This window comes from Phyllostomus discolor, chromosome 7 (genome assembly GCF_004126475.2).
Source record: "Phyllostomus discolor isolate MPI-MPIP mPhyDis1 chromosome 7, mPhyDis1.pri.v3, whole genome shotgun sequence".
Classification (NCBI taxonomy): Eukaryota; Metazoa; Chordata; class Mammalia; order Chiroptera; family Phyllostomidae; genus Phyllostomus; species Phyllostomus discolor.
Window position 1 is genome coordinate 132,749,752 of NC_040909.2, and position 23,625 is coordinate 132,773,376.

General features: G+C 49.5%; 1 protein-coding gene across 5 annotated transcripts in view; it reads right to left on the reverse strand.

Annotated features, from left to right (window-relative positions):
- The window catches only part of ASAP1 (ArfGAP with SH3 domain, ankyrin repeat and PH domain 1), a 269,830-nt gene that overhangs the window by 84,483 nt on the left and 161,722 nt on the right, over positions 1-23,625 (reverse strand). For all 5 annotated transcript variants that reach the window (XM_028533939.2, XM_036031426.1, XM_028533938.2 and 2 more), the window contains one exon: positions 5,256-5,401. In XM_028533939.2, coding sequence (XP_028389740.2) covers positions 5,256-5,401 — 146 coding nt within the window. The remainder of the gene's footprint in view (positions 1-5,255; positions 5,402-23,625) is intronic.

Below are 23,625 nucleotides of genomic sequence, written 5' to 3' on the forward strand. Positions count from 1 at the left end.
AGCAGGGGGTAGGCAGAGAAGGCTCTTTTACTCGTCCAGCCGGCGAGGAAGCTCGTGCTTCTGAGTCGGGCACCACCAGCCCACTCAGCGGCCGCGCTGGAACCGCACCCTGGCCAGTGGCTCAGGGCACCGGCGGTTCTCCAGGTGGGGCCTACAGACCCTAGAGGTTCGCAAGGTCAGGGCATCTTCATGACAATAATGAGGGGTTTTCTCTGCTCCCCCACCCACTCTTTTGACATTTGCACTGAGAACCGGAAAAGTAACGGGGGTGAGTGGGCTGGTGCCTCAGTGTGGCACATGCATGGCCCCGAACTGCAGCGCCCGCGTTCTCCAGGGTCCTGCTCTTACAGAGCAGAAGAAAGGGTGAGTTTTACTTAACAATGCCCTTGACGAAACAGTGAAAACTACTGATGCTACTCCACACCAACCCTTAAGTATGTCTTTTTGGCGCTGTCTGATGAAACAGAAAGTATGCATAAGGTACGCCCAAGGAGAACCGAAATGTGACTGGCGGTTTATCCGAAAAAGGGCCTACGGGATCCGCTGAGCTGCGCTGCAAGCCGAACGGACTGGGGCTTCGGTGTCCGAGCGGAGCCCCGCCATCGGCTTTCTCCCGTGAGAGACCGACCGACACACCGCGGGTCCGAGGCCCGGATACTCGGCAGATGTCTTCTCCGAAACGAACAAAGGGAGCCTGGCATGCACAGTGAACCAGGGGCAGGAACTGCTGCGAGTATTAAAAGTGGAGCTTTCGGAGAAAAGGTAGAATTTTGGAGAACCTGTGTCTGGCACCGTGAGCTTGGAAGCTTCCCAGTGCTTCAAGTTCAGCTGTACGTGATTTCAGATGCAGACTGCTACCACCTTTTAAAAACGACCACTTGTCAAGTTTTGAGGTAGGTAGTGTCAAAGAAGAATACTGATAATGACCAGAAAAGGCAATCACATAAAGTGCTTCTCGCCTCCTAACACACAGACCTGTGTGAGGTTCTGTTTTTTTTTTCTGTTTTTGTTTGTCTGTTTCAACCAGAGCAACATCCTGCGACACAATGAATGAACAGATTTTAAAATGTGTGAGTTTTAACTTCTGATGGAGTACACAGGGATAGAAACAGTCCACATACACAAAAACTCTTTGGCATCCTCAAGCATTTGTAAGAGTGGGGTCCAGAAAGTCCCGAAACTACCGGCTAACGAAGGTACCGCTGCTGCTCCTTCCACAGCCTGTGACTCACCGACGAGGACAGTGAAGGGGAAAGCAGGAAAGAAAGCGAGCACTTTGCAAACTAAACACAAACAGGAATTTGAGGACCACCTGTGCAGGTCCCGGTCATGCCGGGCGGGCCCTTAGCGTCCCCTCCGGTCTACAAAGGCCAGGCTATTATGTTCCAGTTTGGGGTGGGGTGGGGTGGGGAGCACTCCCGAGACAGTGAGGACCTGATCTGTCACTGGGAAGACGAGCTCAAGCCCTAATGCCACTCCCGCCCAGGCATATCACTTCTGTGGAGCTGTGGTGCGTTCACCTGTAAAATGGGATGTGACTTCCCATACCTGCCTTTGCCCTGGGAGTTGCCACAAAGATCAAATGAGGAGGTGTGAGGAATAATAAACACGTGTGTCTGTGAGGCAAATTCCACGTGCCAGGTTCGGCGCTTAACGATCAGTTCTCCCGGAGTCCCGCCACTACCACGACGAGGAGGCCGTTCCTCCTGTCTTCAGACAAGGAACCCGGCACGAGAGAAGACAGAGGATCTGTCTGAGGCCGCAGTGCTAGCTAGCGAGTGGGGAGCTGGGGTCCCCGGGCTGATTGACGCCTACACCCACATTCCTCCCTCCACCCGCTGGTCACAGCCTGTCTCATCGTGTGTGACAAGGGGAAAGTTTACGAGGTAAAGCAGCTTTTTGCAAAAACCGTTCTGGAGAATGTGAGAGAGACAGGCAGTACGAAGAGCGAGGGACCCGCGCCCCGACGTGGCGCATGCACCCGGCGCCACCCGCCCTGCGGTCTGCAGGCACTGTCGGTGTGGAGGCGGAAGCTGGCTGGTGGCAGCCCGCCTCGGCCCCATCTGAGGTTCACACCGGCGTCTCTGCAGCTCCTGGGGGTTTTCGCGGGGCGTCTCGCTGGGTCATGACCCCGTCCACAGCCATCGAGAGCACAGAAAGAGACCAACATCTAAATGGCAACGGAGAGAGCCACCATCACTTCGGGGGTCTGCGTCTGCAGGGCCAGCCCTCCGGAAACTCCGGAACACAAGAGGCTTGCAAAACGGGTTGTTTGTAAGCAACACAGACAGTTCAGGTGTTTCCCTGGCTAGAGTCAGTCAGAACAGAAAGCTAGGCCTGACCTGCAAATCTACCTTTCATCTTCCTCCGTAAAAGCAATGTTTTAATGTAAACTATTAGAACACTCGTTATAAACAGTATCTTAATTCGAAAATGGAACACAGGAAACATTTGGTATTTGCTAGTTGAATCGAAGATACGTCAGGAAGTCTAAGAAACATGCGAGTTCCTTTTTTGAAAAAATCTTACCTCCTAAATTTCGACTGTATACACTATTGCTTAACATTTCCAGCCTTCGCTAGCCTAAGTGAACTAAATGTTAGGGAATCTTGTGAGAGATACTGGTTCTCATGGGGGTGGGTGTTCCAGAGCTTCAGTAAGGCGGGGTGCTCCCCCAAATCCTTAGCCTGGCACTGTAGGTGCTGCAAGCTGACCCCGAAACCCCTCCTGCCCTGGGGGGCCTGGCTTCTTCTGCAGCCTCTGCCCCAAGGCGTGGCCCCGTCAATGCACCCCATGTGTCCTTCCCCTTCCTGGCAAAACATAAAAAGGGAAGCGGCAAGCTGCAGACTGGCCGTTGATGGGCTGTACAGACTCCTGGGACTGGCTTTTTGTTCCATCAGAATAGCCTCCCCTTAGTAGCCAATGTTAGCAGAAGCTGATTCTTTCACCTGCCCCTCAAAAAAGGGGTGCCACCACTATCTTCAAGGGAAAATGTTGATTTTTATATTTTTAATTAAATGAATTGGCTCTTCGAGCAATTCCCTTTAGATCTTTCTTAGTTTTACTCCTTAAAAGAGAGTTGACTTGGAAGACGGCAGCTTGCAGCTTGGGGATGTTTAGGGGACGCGCTAGATCTGCTCTCTCAGTTGGGGAGCCGCCCCCCCCCCAAAGAGGGAGGGGACAGAGGCAGTTCAGTGGCAGGTGGTACAGACAAGGGGCGCAGAGACAAAGTCTGGTTCACGTCTCCTTCCTAACGGCGTGCCTGGACAAGCTACACAATCCTGCCGTGCCTCCGTTTCGCTGTGGGGCCGTCGTGAGTTGTTGAATACAAAATTCCTGAACCTGGCGTGTGTGTTAATGTGTGAGAGCGCCCAGTAAGTACCGGTCGTGTTGCAGGGCGGTAAGCAAACGTGTCTCTCGATGAGCAAATGCAGACGACGGCCAACGTCTGGGCGGCCCCCAGCACACACACGCACACATGCACACGCAGAGCAGGAGGGGCCTACGGAGCAGGGAAGTGTGCACCTGGGTCGACTCAGGAAACGTGTGAGTGGTGACTCCTGACTTGAGCCAAGTGCCTCTGGTCTCCCAGAAACTGCAGGTTAGCAAGATTCCCCCGTGACAGCAGCGACCTCGGCGAGCACGGAGCTTCCTCCCGGAGCCAGCCTTCTACCAGATGTTGCCCAAGCGCACGGGCAGAGTCTGCTTTCGCTTCCTTCCTTCCCACCAGACTGCCCCCGGGGCGATGCCCCAGCAAAGGGGCGAGTGAGGCCCCAAGGAGGAGGGATGAGAGGGCCTCTTATGAGTAAAAGACATCCAAACACAGCAATACAAGATTTGCAGAAGTACCGTGGGTTCATCCGAAAAGCCCGAAATGTAGAAACACGTATGTGCTAATAAGGCAGAGGGCCCCGCCCTCCAGGCTGCGGACTGGTACCAGCCCAGGCCTGTCCGGAACCGGGCCTCACAACAGGAGGTGGGCTTGAATGTAATGTGCCTGAATCGTCCCCAAACCATCCACCCCCACTCCCCCTGATCCCCCTTTCACAGAAAAACTGTCTCCACTAAGCCAATCCCTGGTGCCAAAAAGGTTGGGGACCACTGTGCTAAGGTCAAAATGACGCTTTCTAAAGTTTTTGAAAATAAGACATATTTCTATGCTCAACCTTTATTTCCTCTGAGATTGTCACTGAGTAAGACTGAGGCAGCAGCATAACCTACCCATGAGAATTAAACTGTCGGGAAGACAGATGCACACACACATGTATTTGTCCAGCATGATGGGAAAGAATATTCTGGTTGGTCAAATACTCCGGTTAATATATACAGGAGGTTTTCACTTGTCCAAGAGGGTGTGTTCCTGTGGAAGCTGGCCGTCTGTGGAAGAAGGCTCTCGCCTGAGCATGCGAAGCCTATCTGATATCTGAGCGACTGAGCCAGGCCAAGGCATCGTGAGTGCGAGTTCTGGGTCCTTAATGGAGGCTAAGGTGCAACAGTGAGAGGCTGGGGGAGAGAGAGAGAAGGAAACGGCTCCTCTTCTTCAGGAAAAGGCCAAGGAAAATACGGCGGCATTTTCTGGGGGGTACCCTTCAGCCTCCCTGTGCTCCTCTCTCTCGGGACTCAGGAGAAATGAGATTTGATTAAATGAGCTCACAAAAGCATGTTCTCAGGGTGGACATGGTGAGGCTGAGGGAGGGTGGTGGGCACCGCCTGGGGGGGCCCAAACCATGCTGCCTGGCAAAGGGTCCTCCACCCCCACCCACCTTTATGTCTGCCTTTCAGGGTCGCACCTCCTGTGCCCCAGATTTTTAGGGATGCTGCTTGTCTTCTACTTCTGAAACCCCAAATTCCCTGAAACTCAACATCTTTTTCTTGGTAGTGGGTTAAAAGGACGCGGGGAGTTGGGAGAGATTAATTCTCTGTACGTAAGGGGTCAAAATGCACGGTCACCTCCACACAAGGGAGACGGAACACGTGTGGCTGACACAGACACCATGGTCACCGGACTCACTACAGGGCGCAGCTGCTAGAGGCTGTCTAGAACAGGCACGGGACGGTGGCAGAAGGTGGGAAAGACGTCAGGCTAACCTGTGTTTCCGAGTCTCGATAAACCTACTCCCGCCTCTGCTGGGCCACAAGCACAAATTCTAGGACCTTCGCAACAGCACTGTCTTTTCACGAGACTCCATGCCCAGGACTAAAAAGCTTTTTGGCTGTAATTTTTTTAAAAAAAAATCGCTTATGAAATGGCTTACCAGATTTTTCAGCAGTGTGGACAGTTCCTTTGTAAGAGTAGAAAATTTGACAAAAGCAGTGCCAAGATCTGGGTTGTCTCGACTTAAAAAATTACTCCCAAACTTATCCAGAACCTGTGCATAGTTTTCTTCATTCTGTACATGATCTGAAAAAGAGAAAGAAAGCGGAGTCTGAGCTATTAGCTGCCACAATCCCGAGTTACTCGGAGCATCGATGGGCCATTAGAAACTCGCACAAGGGGAGTGAAGAGAAACAGTCATCCATTATGCATCGAACGTGTCCAGAAGGCGGTTAGCGGGGCGCTGAGTGCTCTCCGCTGAGGGAGGTTCCCCCTTTCTCCGTCACAGCACTTAGCCCACTCATGCCCCAATTAATCCACGGACTCCCGAGGGTTGCGGAGTCAAATAATCATCCTATTTCCAAGCAATTAAGAAACTATGGTAATCAGGAAACGAGGAGAAAAGTCTCCTTAGAATCGAATCACCCTTGGAGGGCAAAAGAGAACTCCATGTGTTGTTCTAACATGTTTCTTTGCCTGCAACCAATGTTAATTCCATGTTTTTCTAAGCCCCGGGGCCTGAGGGGCCTGAGCAGTGGCGTTCAAGTGCTTCCTCATATCCCACCTCTCAAAGTGTGCAGGTGCTGACCAGCTGTCCAGGTTGCAGGCTCAGTTTCACCACCTGAGAGCTTTCCGACCTTAGTGTCTCAACTTCCACAACTACTGTCCTCTCGGGTTCATGGATGGGGGGTGGGGGGTGGGTGCAGGGCTGGGGGGCTGGGAGGAAAAGGTGGAGGGATTAAGTAAAACAAAACACTCAGACGCGGATGCCAGCAGGGTGGCTACCAGCGGGAAAGGGGGCGGGGGAGGTAGGAGAGGGTGCAGAGGGGATAAAAGGTGATGGAAGGAGACGTGACTTGGGGTGGCGAATTCACAGTACAATATACAGATAATATATTATGGAACTGTACACCTGAACACTACGTAATTTTATCAGCCTACGGCACCACTATAAATTCAATGAAAAAAAAAAAAGAAACATATACAAAACTCTCCCAATAGTGAATGCTCCATAAAAACTTCTACTTCCTTGAAACACTAGGTTTTTAAAAACTGAATTTATTGGGGGTGATACTGGTTACTAACATTATATAGGTTTCAAGTGTACAATTCTAAATACATCACCTGTGTACCGCACTGTGCGCTCACCACCCCAAATCAAGCCCCCTCTGTCACCATAAACTCGACCCTCCTTACCCTCTTCTTCCTTTCCCCACCCGCTCAGCGGTGGGTAATCTCCACTCTGTTGTCTGTGCCTGTGAGTCTGCGACGGCTTCCTGCACCCGGCTTGCGGGGGGGCCCCACCGCCTTCACTGCCCCACTGCACGGCTGCCCCTCTCCCTGACCTCCTCGGGGGGCAGAGCCGTGGCCTCGGCTTTGGGCCTTTATTCTTCTCCATCAGTGCTCGCTCTCTTGGGGTCTCACCTAATGCAATGGCTTTAAAAAACTTCTCTCAGCTGACGACTCACCACCCAAGCGAGTCGTCATCCCCAGCACAGACCCCACTCCTGAAATGCAGACCTGCACACCAACTGCCCAGGCAATGTGCCCGCCAGGACGCCCAGTGGCTGCGGCCAGTGTTAACATGCTGAACTCCAGCCCTGCTGGGCGGCCCCGCCCTCTGTTCTCTGCAGTCCCCTAGGTGTCCGTCGGTTAATGGCAAATGCCGCACATAGTTGCAGCTGCTCGGGCTGAAACCCATCAAGTCAGACTTGATTTTCCTCTTTCTCATCTCTCAGATGCAACCCACTGGCAAACCCTGTTGCCTCTTTCAAATGTATCCAAAATCTGACGGCGTCTCACCATCCCCACGGCTTATCTGGTACCACCTCTTGCCTAAACCACTGCAAAAGCTTCCCCCAGGCGCGACTGTACTGCAGCTCTTGCTCCCCCTCACCGTCTATCACCCATTCTGCACCCAGTGCAGGCCCGCTACGCTGTGCATCGGATCTTGTGACTCTGTGCAGACATGCCGCTCATCACGAACAGCCGGGTCCCCAATCTCTGCAGGATTATGGACAGGACCACAGAACACCCCCACCTCCTTGAAGCAGTAAGGCGAGGGAGAGACGTGCACAGAGCCAAGGAAATATGAAGGAGGTGGCGGGTAGCACTTTGACAATGGAAGCACCTCGGGCGCCGGTGCCCGACTCTCCATTTCTCCTTTCCCGCCGTGGAGTCCAGGGAAGCATGAGCTTGCACGGAGGCCCACGGGAGATGTACGATGTTTACCGAGTGAATGCAGGAACAGATGTGCACCTCACAAAATCCCATCTTTCTAACTCCTGTCTGCAGAGGCTTACTTCAATACCCGTTTCTTCACAAAGCCTTCCCTTAGCTGCCAAGGATCTCTCCTTGCCCATAATTCTCCCCACACCTCTTCTGCAGTCTTTTCCGCCACATCGGATCACATCTGTGTGGGTGGAGACCTTTCCCGGCCACCAGACCCCGAGAGGCAGGGGCTGCCTCCGGCTCACCCCCGCGTCCCCACACCACAAACGCTCGCCACCGCACATGTTTCAGGGATCAGGGCTCCTGAAGCAAGGGCTCCAGCCCATCTCGGCCGCCTTGGATTGGTTGGTTTCCTTTTCGGGAATGTAAGAGGCGTTCCCTTCTCAAGGCTCCGACGTTGTCCAGTAGTGGAGATGAAATGCTAACGTGTTTCACTCTCGCAGACAGCCTCAATAGCTGTGTGGGCGCGACGGGCACCCAAGGAGCAGACCCGGCCTGCGCGGCCGGCCTCCAGGCAGCAAGGGAAACGGCAGTCCGGCGAGACGCGGTGAGACCCAGCAGCTCCCTGATCATCACCACACTAAAAATTCACGACGATGCCTACAGTGGGTGTCGGCGTTCCGGGCTGCGGTGTTTAAAAAGATAAAATGCTGCGGCTCCGGTTACTGCCGATGCTCACCCAGAGGAGCGGCCCAGAAAGACCCAGAGGAGAGGCCACATCGGCCGGACAGGCAGGTGCACACGTCTGAGGTCCCCCAGAAGCTGCTGCTGCTGCCCCTGACACCTTCTGCCCGAGGCCAAAGAGCCTCGCTCAGTGCGGGAATGCTCCCCACCGGAGAGCAGCCTCCGCTTTCCGCGGCCAGCGACGAAAGCACTCAGCTGCCCGAATTCCCACTGCTTTCAGAAAAAGGTCTCGGTGATAAATGAAACATAAGCATCAGGCTTTTGGTTTCTTTGCTCGAAATGGTAACATATTTCAAATGATATAAAAATCTTTAGATTAACAGGATACTCATGGACCCACAACCAATTCAGAAAGAAAGTATTCCAGGACGCTTCCTGTCTCCTCTGCCTTGTCCCTCCACCCAATCCAAGCTGCTCCCTCCCTCCCTGGACACAGCCATCACTCCGAATGTGGGGTTTCACGTGGGGTGAAAAACAATTAGGGGCAGCTCTCAGGCTGTCTGGGGTGACAGGCCTGGCTAAGGCAGAGAAAGGCCACAGGCAGGGAGCCTTGGCGTCTGTTGAGAGCCTTCTCTGGCCCAAATGCCTCTCACAGGACCACAGTTAACCTTCACCGGAGCTCTGCAAGGGAAGAATTATGCTTCTGGGGCCGATGGAACGTCAAGTGCGATCTGAGAGAGGCAGAAGGTGAGCCTGGGTACAGTACAGCCTAGGTCACGGGTCCTGTGTGTTTTGCTAATTCCACAACTGAATAGCCATACAGTTGCTATATACATCTATGTGCATGTGTGTGTATATTAACCATATATATACATACATACACACATACATGCATATTCCTAGTAGACACACATTTCAAAATATGAGCTAATTAGTGAATTGTATCTTAGCACAGTGCCTGGCACGTGGCATGCAGCGCCACCCCTTCAAACATCAGACATTATCACCTCTGCACCCAGGATCAGTTACGTATGATACAGGGAGATATATTTAACATCAAAAGGAATGCAACTTATGTCTCACACAGTACGTGTTTTTTCTTTACACACTGCATTATAAATCTGAGACGGACAGTCCACTGGGAAGATGATGCACACACACACACACACACACACACACAGGCCTTTGTACACAGTGAAGGGCTCACCACGCAGGTTTTCCACAGGCAGCCAGTGAGAGGGCAAGGGCCCAGGGATTCAGCTGGAGGCAGAGGGAGCCCAGGGCAGAAGGGGCGGGGGCAGGGGCGGCGGGGGGGGGCAGACTCCCGAGTACAGTCAGCACTTTGAATGGAAGGTACACTCAGGGGTTTAGGAAGGAGGGGGGAAATAAAGGCTCTCGGTGGGGGGGAGCCCTGCCATAGCCACAGGCCTGATGGGAGAGAGGGACACATGCGGCAGGAAGTGGCCCGCTCAGTTCCAGTCCGGGACGTTTCAGAGAGCAGGGAAAAGCTCCGCGTTACAATTCTCAGCACATCCAGCTGCTGGGGGACTTTGGGAGGTCAGCAGAGTGGGGGCTGGGGAGGAAGCAGGTGAGGATAGAGGCTGGGTAGAAGAACAGGTAGGAGAGAAATGTGATCTATCTACTATGGAGATCAAGCTTTTTAGATATTTGTACGGAATGTCTGGCATTCGTGGTATTACTGCAGAAGGTAAGATCATTCTAAGAGCTGGGTGGCTCCTTTCACTTCTGAGAAAAGAACAAAACAGTATTATTTCACCAACCTAACCAGAAAGGGCCGCTCCCTCAGGATCTCAACTGCCGGCCTGTCTTGGGAGAGATGACTAATACGTACGGATCACGTGACATGCTCCACGCAGGCGGACGGGGCCTGGCGTTCCAACCTTTAACCCCGCCGCGGCACCTAAGCAGTGCTTTGCTCTTTCAGCGATGACGGTGACAGCAGCCGAGTGTCTAGCGAATGCCAGTCACTGCATGTGGCACTTTGCACATGTTCCTCCATTCACTCTCATGCACAAGTTGGGTGGTAAGTGCTGTCACCATCCTCACTGTGTGGGTGCAAAACAGGCCCATAAACAGGGGAACTGAAACGGCAGCCTTCTGATCTCAGGGCCGAGGACCTTCCCCGTGTCCTGAAGTGGGACGGTCCCTCGCCTGGCGTGCCACTTCAGTCTTGTGCCTCACCTTTGTAAACACCTTGTCCCCTGCCATGGGATGAATATAATGCAGGCATTTACGTCACAGAGGCACTGCGGAGATTAAGACAGACAGGGCAAGGCCCACCACCAGCTCCGCAAGCATGTGTGTGAGGACAAGGACAACGGTGACGATGACATCACCAGGCTGCTCAGCCGGGGCTACGGCAGGTGTGTGCGCCAGAAATGGCCAGCTGCCGGGGGGGCCCCCCCGCACCATGCTCTGAAGTCCCCAGCAGCACGAGGTCCCCAGTCCTCAGGGCTGGCAGTAACCTCGCCTTGGGGAGGCACGAAGAGTCCGTCCTCTCTGCAAACACCTCCTCTCCTCTTCCACCCGGGCCGCCTCGGGGTTTTCAGAACTGCAGCCACCATCACTCGGGCCTCTCTCCGAGGGGGTCTGCCTCACTGTCACCCTGGGTTAAACCTCTCCAAACTGGGAGACGGCCGGCCAACCCCACCGTGGATTCCCTGCCACCGTAATTACGACCGCCATGTATGAAACGCTGCCTGTGCAGTGGGACCCGTCGCGGTGACAACCCTACAACGCCCTCAAGGCAGTTGCTTTATAGATGAGAAAGTGAAACTCAATGGGGGACCCAGGTCAGCATTTTGTTTCATTGGATTCCAAATCCCATCTTTCCCCACTGCCTCTTTCAAGGTCAAATGTAAGTGTGACCTCCCAGGCAAGCTTGTCATTCACTCTCTCCAGCCTTTTGCAATGCCCACTTCCCAGTGTCACCTGATCTGTCACTGCACGTCCAGTTCCCAGTGTCAGGCGGGTACGCAGTCAGCGCTACTAAAATGCTCGCTGCACACAGTGAGGTCTCTCAGAACAAGTCCTTTTCCCTTCTTCAGAAAACACTTGGCATTGGCCCTGGGCCAGGCATGTAAAATACAATGAGCTGTAACGGCAACAGTAAAGCCGTGTAATACGAGCCATAAATTACAGTGCTGGCCTTGAGGGGAAGTGATAAATTCTTTTACACTATCCTACACATACTTTGTAGTACTGATCACTTTTAAAATTTTAATTCCACTTGTCTTTTAAATTACAAGATAATTCATACACTAAAATTATTTCCCTTCCCCTCTTCCAATCTCATCTTGAAATAAGCAAAGGTAATAATCCTGAGTATGTATCAGCAAAACTTTCTTTATTCTTAAACACACGCACACACAAATATAAGGGTTTTCTCCCCTTTTATGGCTTGAGAAATAGACGGGATATTATTGTAAGACTCTATGGCTTGCTTTTTCCCCCTAGTAAATAAAAAGTCAAGAATTTCAGCACAATTAAATCTAATTAATTATTTTAACTGTGATTAGAGTCCATAATAAACTCTACCACAATTTACGTAACTATCCACCACCTGAGAGACTTCCGGGTTTTGCCCCAAAAGCAAGGCTGCAATAAATATTCCATACACGAGGTCTCACACGTGGGTGCGTCACCCCTGAAAAGACACGTCAGCACAGGCAGAGCTGCTGGGGGCGAGGATGTGCGCTTCGAGTTTCCATCCGTGTCACCACACCCCTCTCCAAAGAGGCTGGCTGTGGCCCTCACGCCCCAGCGGCAACAACGCAAACACAAAGGGCCCGTTTCTTCACCGTCTGGTCGGCACCCAGATGTCACATTTTTAGAACTCTTGCCTTGAGGAGGTGAAACCCTGACCGTAGTCGCGCTGAGCAGCTTTGTGTGTCTGACCGTCTGTCCGTGTCTCCTTTTCTGCCGTCCGTGTCCCAAGGCCAGCTTCCCGCTGCCGTCTCTTCCTGCTGCTCTGCAGGCCTTGCACAGGGGTGACGACGCTCTTGTAATACACGTGGCAAATAGTCTCCCCCACTTGTCTTTCAACTTCACTTAATTCTGCCATATAGAACTTCTGAAACTTTATGTGGTTACCATAAATACACCAATCTTTACTCAAAAGACTTTTGGGTCCCCCGCCCTGCTTATGTCCCTAAACCTTCTAATGTTTAGTATTTTTTAAAAAACAAACATGTATGTTTTCCATCCAATGCAATGTATTCATTTATACATCACGAGGAAGGGTCCTGCCATTAAGGTGTGGTCCTAAACCTTCTAAGATTTAGTTTTATTCTTTTTAATATTTAAATACTTAATCGATCAGCAGTGGATTTACTTGTATGGCATGAGGGAGGGTTCTACAACAGCTTGATTTTCTTTCCTGTGTATGAAAAATATATTGCGTATTGTACATGGCCTGTTAGAGGTATCCATCCATCCATCCATCCAGTATCTGATAGATAAACACACGGCAAAACTTCAACAGAGCAGGTGAGGTTTCAGGAGGCAGTAACTGAGCGGCACTTGAAGAATGAACTGTTGGTTGACAAGCAAACCTGGGGTAAGGTGCAATCCAGGTAAGAGGTAACAGCACACCCTGGTACCTGAGTGTCTGCCAGAGTGGGCAGAGGCGCAGAGAGGCTAACCCGAGGTCTCTCCAGAGCTCACTGTCTCTGACCTAGAACCAGGCAGATTCAGGTGTTAAAAGTGTTGGCCTCCACTCCTGCTGAGAGTATAGCTCAGACCCCTTTGGCCACACCCACCCAGACTGGCCACACCCACCCTGTGACCCTGAAAACAGTCCTAACTCTACAGACACCGTGGTCGCAGGGGATGGATGAAGGCTGGATTTAGAGTTCGACCTGTGGTTTCCTGAGACACGGCACTCACCAGTTTAGAGACAACATTGCCGTGATGACGAGCAAGTCCCCGCACCTCCCTGGGCCTTCCTCTCCTCCTCTGTTCGCACCGCCTCCCACTGCCTGCGTCTCTCACCGAGAGGGAAGGCAACATCCCGGGAGGCAAGAACTCCTGGGCACTTTTTTTTTTTAAATCGCCTTTCTCCATGCCACTGGGGATGATTCATTCCTCTAATGTTTCAAGGTCATTTCGAGTCTGGATTTGATCCTTCAAAATTCTAGCCCGGCCTCGGCAGGCATCTGCCCCAGCCCCTAGAGTGTTTGCTTTCTGAAGCTCAGCATGCAGACTCCCGTTTCTGCAGGAACAGACACATCCATCAACTGACAGAACCCCGAGCAGCGATGCCTGCGGAGCTCCACGGGGCTCCTCCGTGGCACGGAACGGCCCCTGAACATCGCCGCACCGCGGCAGAGGCAGAGACGTTCCCTGTTCTGGCTCCGTTGCTCAGGCTGCCTCGCTGCCAGGTGACATGCACATCACATTCTGGGGCGCCGACGGCTCTCTGGGTAATTTCAATGCTTTGCGATCTGGCCCCCAAGAAAATCCATAAAGGAAACACCCAATTCCTAGCCTGCTACAACCTCCCACAGTATGACGACCCATCACTCAAGGGAGCCAAGCTAGCTTTTAAATAGGAGTAATTTAATTTTTTTATCCTCACCCAAAGGGCATTTTTTTTTCATTGTTTTCAGAGAGAGAGAGAGAGAGGAAGAAAGAGAGGAAGGGAGAGAAAGAAACGTTGATGTGAGAGAGAAGTATTGACCAGTTGCCTCCCATCTGTGCCCGGACCGGGGATTGAATCCACAACCAAGGTACGTGCCCTCGCCAGGAGTGGAACCCATGAGCTTTCAGTAAACAGGACAACAATCCAACCAACTGAGCCATAGTGGCCAGGGCTAAATAGGTTGTAATTTAAAATTCCCACTCCATATTTTATTTTTAATTCATAAGCTTTCACCAAGTACCTATACTGGGATACAAAGGTTCCTTAAGTTATTAGGTTTGTGGCCTTGAGTGCATCCCTTAGTCCTTTTCAGCTTTGGCTTCCTGGTTTATAAATCATGTGTATAACCATTAAAAATAATTAAAAAAAACTTGAATAGGTTCTTGCCCTAGATGATGACGTAGACTAGAACAGGGCTGGCCTGGGCAGCTCTCCAAACTATTTTGCATCATCCATACCTGTCAGCAGAGCATTTTAAAGCACACATTTCCAACTCATGCTTATTTATTTACCCACTTATTCCTGTATTAATGCTAATAGATTATATGCACAGATTACATACCAATGCACTGTTTGTTATCAACCAATAGTTCTGACCTGAATCTCAGGGGTCCCCCAAACCCCTAAAACTGACTGAAAAATTCTGCCTTGCCACCTAAGCATGCCGTCTGTAATTCAGGATACACACAATGAAAACGAATTTTAAAAAGAAACATGCCTGATGAGTGTTTTCGTCTTTCAGTTCATCTGAATTCTCTACAACAAATGGGTTAATACTAATTTTACCTTCACAGTGTGAAAAATAAAAAAGCGAGCCAACAAACAGAAAGAGCCATGTAGAAAAATCACCCCCAGCGTCCCCGAGGGGAGGCCCCCTGCAGTTCTGCACAAAGAAAGAGAGCATGTCTGATCAGGGATCGATCAGAAGCATGGAAGAACTGAGACTGTCCTTGTGTGGTCTGCGCGTGCAAGCTGATGGCCCGGCCGTGCAGGGTCACCCTCTGTCAGCCCCTGTCTCCCTGTCTCCCGGCACTGATTACCCACGGAAAACACTTCAGAATCAATAGCCACTTGCTCGATTTCCATACCCAAACAGGGCGTGAGAAAATCAATAGGTGGTTATCTTCCCGGCTGAAATTCAGCGGCGGAGTCCCTCCGGTCCTGGAAACAGAGGCTTTAAAATTCAGGTGCACACCCAAAGCACAAACAGAATTCGACATGCACACGGCTGCTTTCTACAGGTTACCGTGGTTGCCTTCAAACAGGGTCTATGTGAAGACAGTCGTGATGCTCCATGTGGTCCAGAGAGCGTGTGCAAAGAGGCTGGGTTTAAGCAAGTCCGGGGAGAACACCACACACAGAAATAAAACCTAAGGTCCCGCCTTCCTCCAGACGCTCCGCTACAGTTTAAGTGCAGTATTTCTATGCAGGAAGAAACAATCCTAGTTTGGTGGGACAGAAACCATCCAAGAGCAAGGTCAATCAACATGCAATTTGGAATAAGAGGCAGAAGGTACAGGCAGGCCATAGATTCTTGACTGTCACTGCTAAGGAGGGTCTGTTCAAGGCAGAAAGGTGGGCCCTTGAAGGAAACTAGAGCTACTCACCAACCTGAAGCTTTATGTAAACAGCAAAAAGGGTTAGTTGAGAACAACTGGGACCCACAATGGTCTTGCACACCTGTGCCCTTAACTGATGGATTTAACTTAGTAAACCTGATGCAATGAAGCGAGGCGGGGGAGGGGGAGAAAAAGAGAGACACCGGAGGGGAGGAAGAGAGCACCAGAGAACGCAACAGCAATGTGAAGAGCACGGGGCCCCAGCGCCAGTCAATGAGCGTGTGAGGGGGTGCGGCAGCTCTGGTGCCAATCTGTTCGCTTGTCACCTGCGCATGGGGGAGCTTTTGCGACTAGGGCTATTAACTCAAAGGTGTGCGTGTGTGTGTGTGAGAGAGAGAGAGAGAGAGAGAGAGAGAGAAATACCAGGGCTCCTGAAGGAATGAGAGAGAGAGAGAGAGAGAGAGAGAGAAGGAGGGAGAAATACCAGGGCTCCTAAAGGAATGAGAGAGAGAGAGAGAGAGAGAGAGAGAGGGAGGGAGAAATACCAGGGCTCCTAAAGGAATGCCTGTGACTTGTAAGCACACAATGTGAGTCATACATTAAGTGTGCTTTATAGGTCATCAAGGATTTTCAAGGGGTGTTTTGACTCCACGGGCACTTCCTATACACGCCGCCTTTAAACCTGACTTCAAAGTGTGACTGGAAGGTAAATACATTTACTTTACAACGAACTGTAAGTGGAAGGGTGCAGAAATCACGGCTTAGTCTATTAATTCTATTATCCACTCACCGCTCCAGCACTTTATAGTTTTGACCAAATAAATAAAATGCTAATTTTATGTATTGAGGTATTTGAGATCTACTAACCTAAGCTGAGGACACACCTCTGTTAAGTCTCTTTCAAATACGGTCATACATTATAACTCCAATTACCCTAAAGCAGTAACTTCCCCGTGAGCCAAGAGTGTTCTGCCAGCCCCTACAGTTACACACTCAATGAGGGCTCAGTAAATGAATTACTCATACATAACTTTTACAATTAAAGGTCTACAGTGATAATCTGACATAGTAACTTGTATCAGAATCACTATTCTGATACATGGCTCTTATTCTGTTTTTGGCTCTTGCCAAAAACAATGATAAATGATGGACTGCCCTGGCTGGTGTATGGTATGGCTCAGTGGATTGAGCACAGGCTGCAAAACAAAGGGTGGCCAGTTCGATTCCCAGTCAGGGCACATGCCTGGGTTGCAGGCCAGGTCCCCAGTGGGGGCCACATGAGAGGCAACCATACATTGATGTTCCTCTCCCTCTCTTTCTCCCTCCCTTCCCCTCTCTTTAAAAATAAATAAATAAAATCTTTTAAAATGTGATGGGCAAAATGTTAAAAACCACCACCTGAAGCCACTGAAGAGCAAACAAAAAAGCAGGCAGAAACAGTAGGGGATAATCACTTACCCTTCAAAGAAGGGAGCCACACTAGGGAAAACCAAATAAACTGGCTTTTCATCAAAGGGCAGACCTCATTGCATAGTGGGGCAGGGGGGGAATTCAAGCAGAAAGTGGCATTTTATTGAGCTAAAGTGCCAGAGGTCAGAAAGAGTTTGGGGTTGCTTCAACAGCTGGAAATCAAGGAGGAAAATTCTAGAAAGGAAGAAGTTACAGAAAGAGGAAGCCTCAAATCTGTATACACCCTCCCTTCACATCCCTGGCTGACCCTGAACTACATATGCACGAATGACACTACAAGGAGTCCAGCAGAAAACAACATGTAAAGAGTTACGCAGATTTCGGAAACCTCCCAATGCTGAAGAAAAGGTCTGGAATTTAAGCCCCACAAAGTTAGCATGGATTGGTAAACACTTTGTGCTAAAAGCCCAAAAGGATCATGTCTTAGAAGTATGGAGCATATTGCAGGTCTCTGGGTTATATCCTAGGATTGTGAGCAAAACTAAAATAAACATTTTCTAAGAAAGTCTTTTATAGGATCAAGGTGCTGGTGATAACCAGCAATTTAACTGTGTACTAGGATAAAACACAAAACACTTCATAGGAAGATAACAGAATCCAGAGTCTTTACAACATAAAACTCACAATGTCTACCATGTAAACAGAAATTACTAGACATGCAAAGAAAGAGGAAACAATGTAACTGAATATCAGGAGAGAAAATGAAGAGAAAAAGAACCAGAGGTAACTCAGGCGTTGGATTTAGTATAGAACAACTTCAAAATAAATATTATAAATATGTTTAAAATCTGTAAAAAAGATGGATAAAATGAGTGAAAAGATGAAGAGTTTCAGGGCTGAAACAAATTCTCAAATGAACCAAATGAAATCCAAGAACTAAAAAACACAGTATCTGAAATAAAAAAAAATTAATTAGATGAGACTAACAGCAGGGGGACACTGCAGAAGAAATGAGCAGACAAACCCGCAGACAGGTGAGGAGAAACTACCCAAACTAAAGCACAGAGCGTATACAAACTGAAAACAAAGTTTCGACGATCCGTGGGACCATATCAAACAGTGGGACACAAATATAACTGGAGTCTCAGAAGGAAAAGAGACTGTAAGAATAAATGAAAAAATTGAAAAAATCTGGCCAGAAGTCTTCCAGCTTTAAGTTTTTGCAAGTAGTTGTCATTATAAAAATTACCGCTGATGATTATGTCCAGTATCACACTGCACATGTTAAATATCTTCTTTCCAACTTTCACAACAAGGCCGGTATTACTGCTCCATGTTAGCAGTGAGAAAACGGAGGCTTGAGGTGGCGTGGGGGAGGGGGAGGCAAAGCAGCTTCTATACACGTGCATGGTAGTGGATCCAAAATGACCAAGTGAGTTTGTTTTGGAATTTTCACCACTGTTTTGGAAAGCTTCAAGGTGATGAGAAGGAAGGTAGTCACCACCATTATCAGCTACCTGCACCCCATGTGTTATGCTTTGCACCCGTCCAACGTGGAGAAACTACTTTGTTCACAGAAATGAAGGGAAAATGGCTCAAAGTATTCTCTGACAGCGAGCTTTCTAGCCACCAGTCAGGGGCTAAATCAGCATGGGCCCAAGATGGAAACATACGTTATACAAAAATGAACTCATTTTACAATTGAGGGCACTCGCTCCAGACCAGCAAAGTGCAGAAAATGTGTATGCACACCCCCCCCCCCCATGGTTTCTTAAGTCAAGGGACAGAGTATCCGAGCCAACAGATAGAATGGAAAGTTCCCACAGAGCCTACAGCTAAGATTACTCTGCAAAGAGATTTCAATTTTTTAAAGACAGCATTTTAAATCCCTCCAGATGTGTCCCCACACAATTTGAGGATTCCTGCTCTCCTGGATAAGTATCCCCCCCTTTTGGAACAAGCCTCCTTCCTTGCCCAGTCTACAGGAACTCATTATTCCAATTTGTTTTCACCTCTGAGGGAGTAGAAATAGACCCACAAGAATGCAAGGTGCCTTGAAGGCCCAAAGCAATTTGTAGTCTTTGCTCAAATCACTACCACCATCAAAAGGTATTTATATATTTTTAATTTAAAGCCTTCTCCTGAGGGCTTAGAATTAGTGTTTTGGTTTTTTTTTTTAACTAACAGGTTTACTTTAATTCAAAAAAAATCTACAAATACGGAAAAAATTTCTGTTTACAAAGAGCAGTTGCTCTTTGTATACTTTTTGACATTTATGCTTCCATCTCTTTCTATTACAATTCTAACTTATTTTATCTCTTATTTGTTTGTAGTAAGAAACTTTTTCTCCTCACTGAATACCAGAGGATTAAAAATGACACCATGAAAAGACACCTAACAATGTCCAACTCTAGCTACAATTAATTTCATATTCTACCTTTAAATTTGAGAATATGTTAGCTAAAAAATATAAAGTTACTTGAATATGAAAACATTCACTTTCTATCCATTAATGATGCTAGTTTACCTTTAAAATCTTGGGTTTCATCATACTCTATGAGCTATTACTTAAAATTGATAAATGAACAAAATGAAAACCTGGGCAAACCATATCAAAGTACTGACTATGTAATTCTAACGGAAAAGGGCGGGGGTGGGGGAATAAGAGGAAAGGCAATGAGAAAGCCAGTGCTTTCTTTCCAGAAGTGAATTTTACCAGTTGCATATGACCGAAATCATGTCTGTAGTACCATATCCAAATTTTTAACAGGTTGACGTTGTTTTCGTGTTCTTGTTAGTATTTTATTAAGGTACTCCTTTTTACTTGTCCAAAAAAAAAAAAAAAGCTATGGAACTGTTTATGACAATCTAGCTATACTTTGGAAATAAGACTTCCGTTCCAGATATATCTTGGAAGCCACCATATAATAATAAAACACACACTTGGATTAGTGCGGAATAATAATTATCAGAGAAAAGACTCGAAAGGAGAAATGTCCTAGGGTCTTTACTCCCAAGGAAAAGTGTACCTGTGTGTTCAGGTAATAATGTGTCTGTACAGAAAGGTGAGAGCATCCCACTTATGTAAGCCACCTGACAGAACAAGGGATTTGGCACACCCGTGCTCACTGTGAGCCACACGCCTCTTCCACTTTGTGAAAGTGTAGTGCAGGGCTGTCACACTCATTTCCACCGGGGGCCACATCAGCCTCATGGTGGCCCTCAAAGGGCTGAAATAATTTTAGGACTGTGTACATGTAACCACTCCTTAACAGTTAAGGAGATGAAATTACATTCGGCCCTTTGAAGGCCACCGCGAGGCTGATGTGGCCCTCGGTGAAAATGAGTCTGACCCCCCCCCCCCCCCCCCCCCCCGGTGTAGTATGTATCGCTTTGTTTTTTTTTAACAGTACTGACAAGCGGTAAGCTCTTCTTCCTCAACAGACACTGACATGCACCAGGCCCACGGCACGTAAGCACGGCCCATGTTTGCGGAACCGCCATGTGGGCCAGTCCCGTTTCCACTGCTGTGACCTGGGGTCTCACACGAAGATGGAGAGCAAGACATCAGCCGGGGCTGCGGTCACCTGAAGGTTGGCTGCAAGCTGGCAGGAGACCTCTCTCCACAGGGCTGCTGGGGTGTCCTTACCACATGGTGGCTGGCTCCCCCAAAACCACTGATGGAGGTGGGGGGCACCCAGGTGGAAGCTCTGTCTTTTATGAAGTGGCCTTGGAAATCGTACAGCGTCATCCTGTTCATCAGAAGGCAGTTACCAGTCTGGCAAGCATTCAAGGGGAAGAGAATTGCGCTTTATCTTTTGGGGAAAAAAAGTGTCAAAGACTGCAACTTGTTTAAAAACCTCTCCAGTCTTCAAGAAATGACTAGCTTTTAAAAGCATGTACTAGGGGAGAGAGGGAGGGAGCAAGGGTGGGGGTGGAGGGCCCCGTACAGCTGGCAAAGTTTCTAAATGACCATCTACTTCTCAGATTGATCAGAGTCAAGCCTGCAAAACTTAGAGACAACAGAGAAAACCCGAAAGGCTCAGGAAACGTTCCCTTGATCCAAGCCGCCCACGGAATTCAGTTATTATTATTTTTTTTAAATGTCCTCCTATACAGCAGGGACAGTAAGACAAAGAAACAAACTCCCAAAGCCATTTTCACACTACAGGACTTCCATGGAGATAATTTGTTTTTGTAATAAAATTTCTGCCATCGCACCGTTTACTAATTAATGCTGATAGAGCTCGTGTGTGACGACAAGAAGGTATTTTAGGAGTAAGTGTCCCCACTGGTCTCCACCATCTTCAGAATCATCCAGGGCGGGGGGTGGGGGGGGGGGGTGGGGGGGGGGGGGGGGGGGTGGAACTGAAGGGTTAGTCATTTCAGACCAGAAAAATAGAAATGCTTCTTAAATCTTTAAAGAACATCAGATGGGTTTCGTGTCACTTAAGTAATGTGAGAAAACAAGAAAATTATGAAAACACATTGGGAAACAGATATCAGGGTTTGGCCTCTTGTGGCTTCCTTGGCCGAGGCCAAAACCCCTTGGATGGGAACGGCTTGGATTCCATGGGGCACGTCTCATGGAAAGATCCTCAGCGCCGCTGTTTTACTCATCCGGCTATTTTTTAAGAATCAAATGTCACAGCGCTGCCCACATAGCTGACCAAAAACCCCGTGTGTTACAGTCATCGGCGACCGGTCATCCCATGGATCACACTGCTGGGAAGAGTGTACACTGTGATCCATGTGCTCATGAATATTCACAATGTGTGAGTACTTAACAGCCATTCACGGAGAGCTTCCCAGGGACCGAGCCAGCCAACAAGGGGCAATTCAGTCCACACCTGGTGAGCCCCCCCACGGGTGAGGTGGAAGGCAGGCACAGAGCACCTGTAATAGCACAGTAGGAGTCGGCGGGCTCTTGTCGCGTTCCCTGCTGGTGCGGCACCTGCTGACGGTAGTCCAGCTTCTGCCTCGTCATCTATAAAATGGGGGGAATGGAGCCCTCCCTCATAGGCTCCCCTGGGTTAACTCAGTACAGCATGAAGCCCCCGCGAGCGCCCTGTCCTCCAAGAGGCGCTCCCCTCAGTACCCTCCCCTCCTGCTACATCAGGTCCCTCTGGTCATTGCCCTCCGCACCTGGCAGCTCTCCTTCCTGGCACTTCTCAGCTCCTAATTCTAAATACTTTCCGGTTTGATGAACATTTCCCTTCCACTGGACTGTGAAGTTCACGGAGGCAGAGATTCTGTCTGACTGACTATCCACTGCACCCCACATCCAGAATAGGAGTGTGTAACAGGTGCTCAGCACACAGCTGTCAAACTAACAAACTCTGTTGACAAACACACGAAGTACAAAGATGGAAGACACGGGACCAAGTCCTCCCCGGGGCACTGACAGGCCAGCGAAACAGTCCTCTATTTTAGCTGCACATGCAAGTCACCAGGGAGGGTGTCACTTTAATCCCAGTACCTGGGGCCCCACTGTGGAACAATGCCAGGTGTGTGGGCCTGAGGGATCCCCGTTTTGCGTGTTCAGAGTTCTTCGGGTGATTCTAAAGAACAGCCAGGGTTGAGACTCCCTGGTCTGGTGCAAGGGAGACCGGTCAAGGACTGCAGTACGCTGGGGTGTGCGCCCCCTACAGCAGCAAAGGGCCTTCCTGCGATGCTGGAAATGCCCTGTGTCTGCGCAGCCCAACACCATAGAGCTGGTCACGTGTGACTGCTGAGCACACGGCAGGTGGCTACTGAGACTGAGGACCTAAATTTTAATTTTTTATTTTAATGCATTTAAATGAGAAATGCCGCCATATGTAACTAGAATAACCGATAGCACAGACCTAGGTGAAGGACACAGGAGAATGAATCCAGGCGTGGAGGGCAGGGTGGGAGGTGGCCAAAGCTCACTTGGCTGTGGCCCCCAATCCCAAGGAGAGGAACAGTCTGGTGACAGAAATGGCAACCGAGCTGTGCTCACGGCTCCAGAACTCTCCACCTTGCACACACCCAGGAGCAACATCCCCTCCAGCCATATCCAGGGCAGCTGTGACCAAGGAAACCTGTTTCAAGGACAGGTGAGGCACTCCCGGCCCCCCACCCCCCAGTAGAAGAGCCTTGTGTGAGCTGCTGAACGAGGTGGCTGTGCGGCAAAGGGAGGAAGCGTGTCCTGGGCAGAGACACTTGGAATAGAAGCAGTCACATGGAGCCCCCCGCAGGGTCTCCCTCCTGAGGCTCCATAGGTGGAGGGCCTGGACCACAACCAGCAGCATCATGGAGAAGTGACCTGATTCCTGAGAACTATAATGGCTCAGGAAGCTCTTTATAACATCAGACTGGCCCATGTTACTTGCAGAACGACGGACTCAGTACCGAGAAGGAAGCCATGCTATTGCTTTAGCCGCCACTCCCCCACCCACCGCCACTCCCCCACCACCGGTGGCCAGCGCCTACTGGTGGCAGGCGGCTCGTTACCGGCCTTCCTTCCGACTTCACTTGGCCCAGACGACGCTCTGCAACTCAGGTATTATTTTCTCATTGTACAGCGAGGCACGTTGAGAGTCACAGAAGTTAAATAACTTACTTGGCTTTACCAGTGGTGACAAAGCTGGGATTCAAACTCAGGTCTACCCTGCCTTTCTTTTTTATATAAAGGCTGTGAGGATTCTATTATATAATACACTACTGTTTACTCAACAAATCCCCATTTATTTTCTGTTTTCCCAAATCATAATCAACGCTTCAATGAGCCTACCTGCATATAAATTTTAAGCAGACTTTTATTAGTGAACAAGGTACAAACATGCATATAAAAAGGTGTG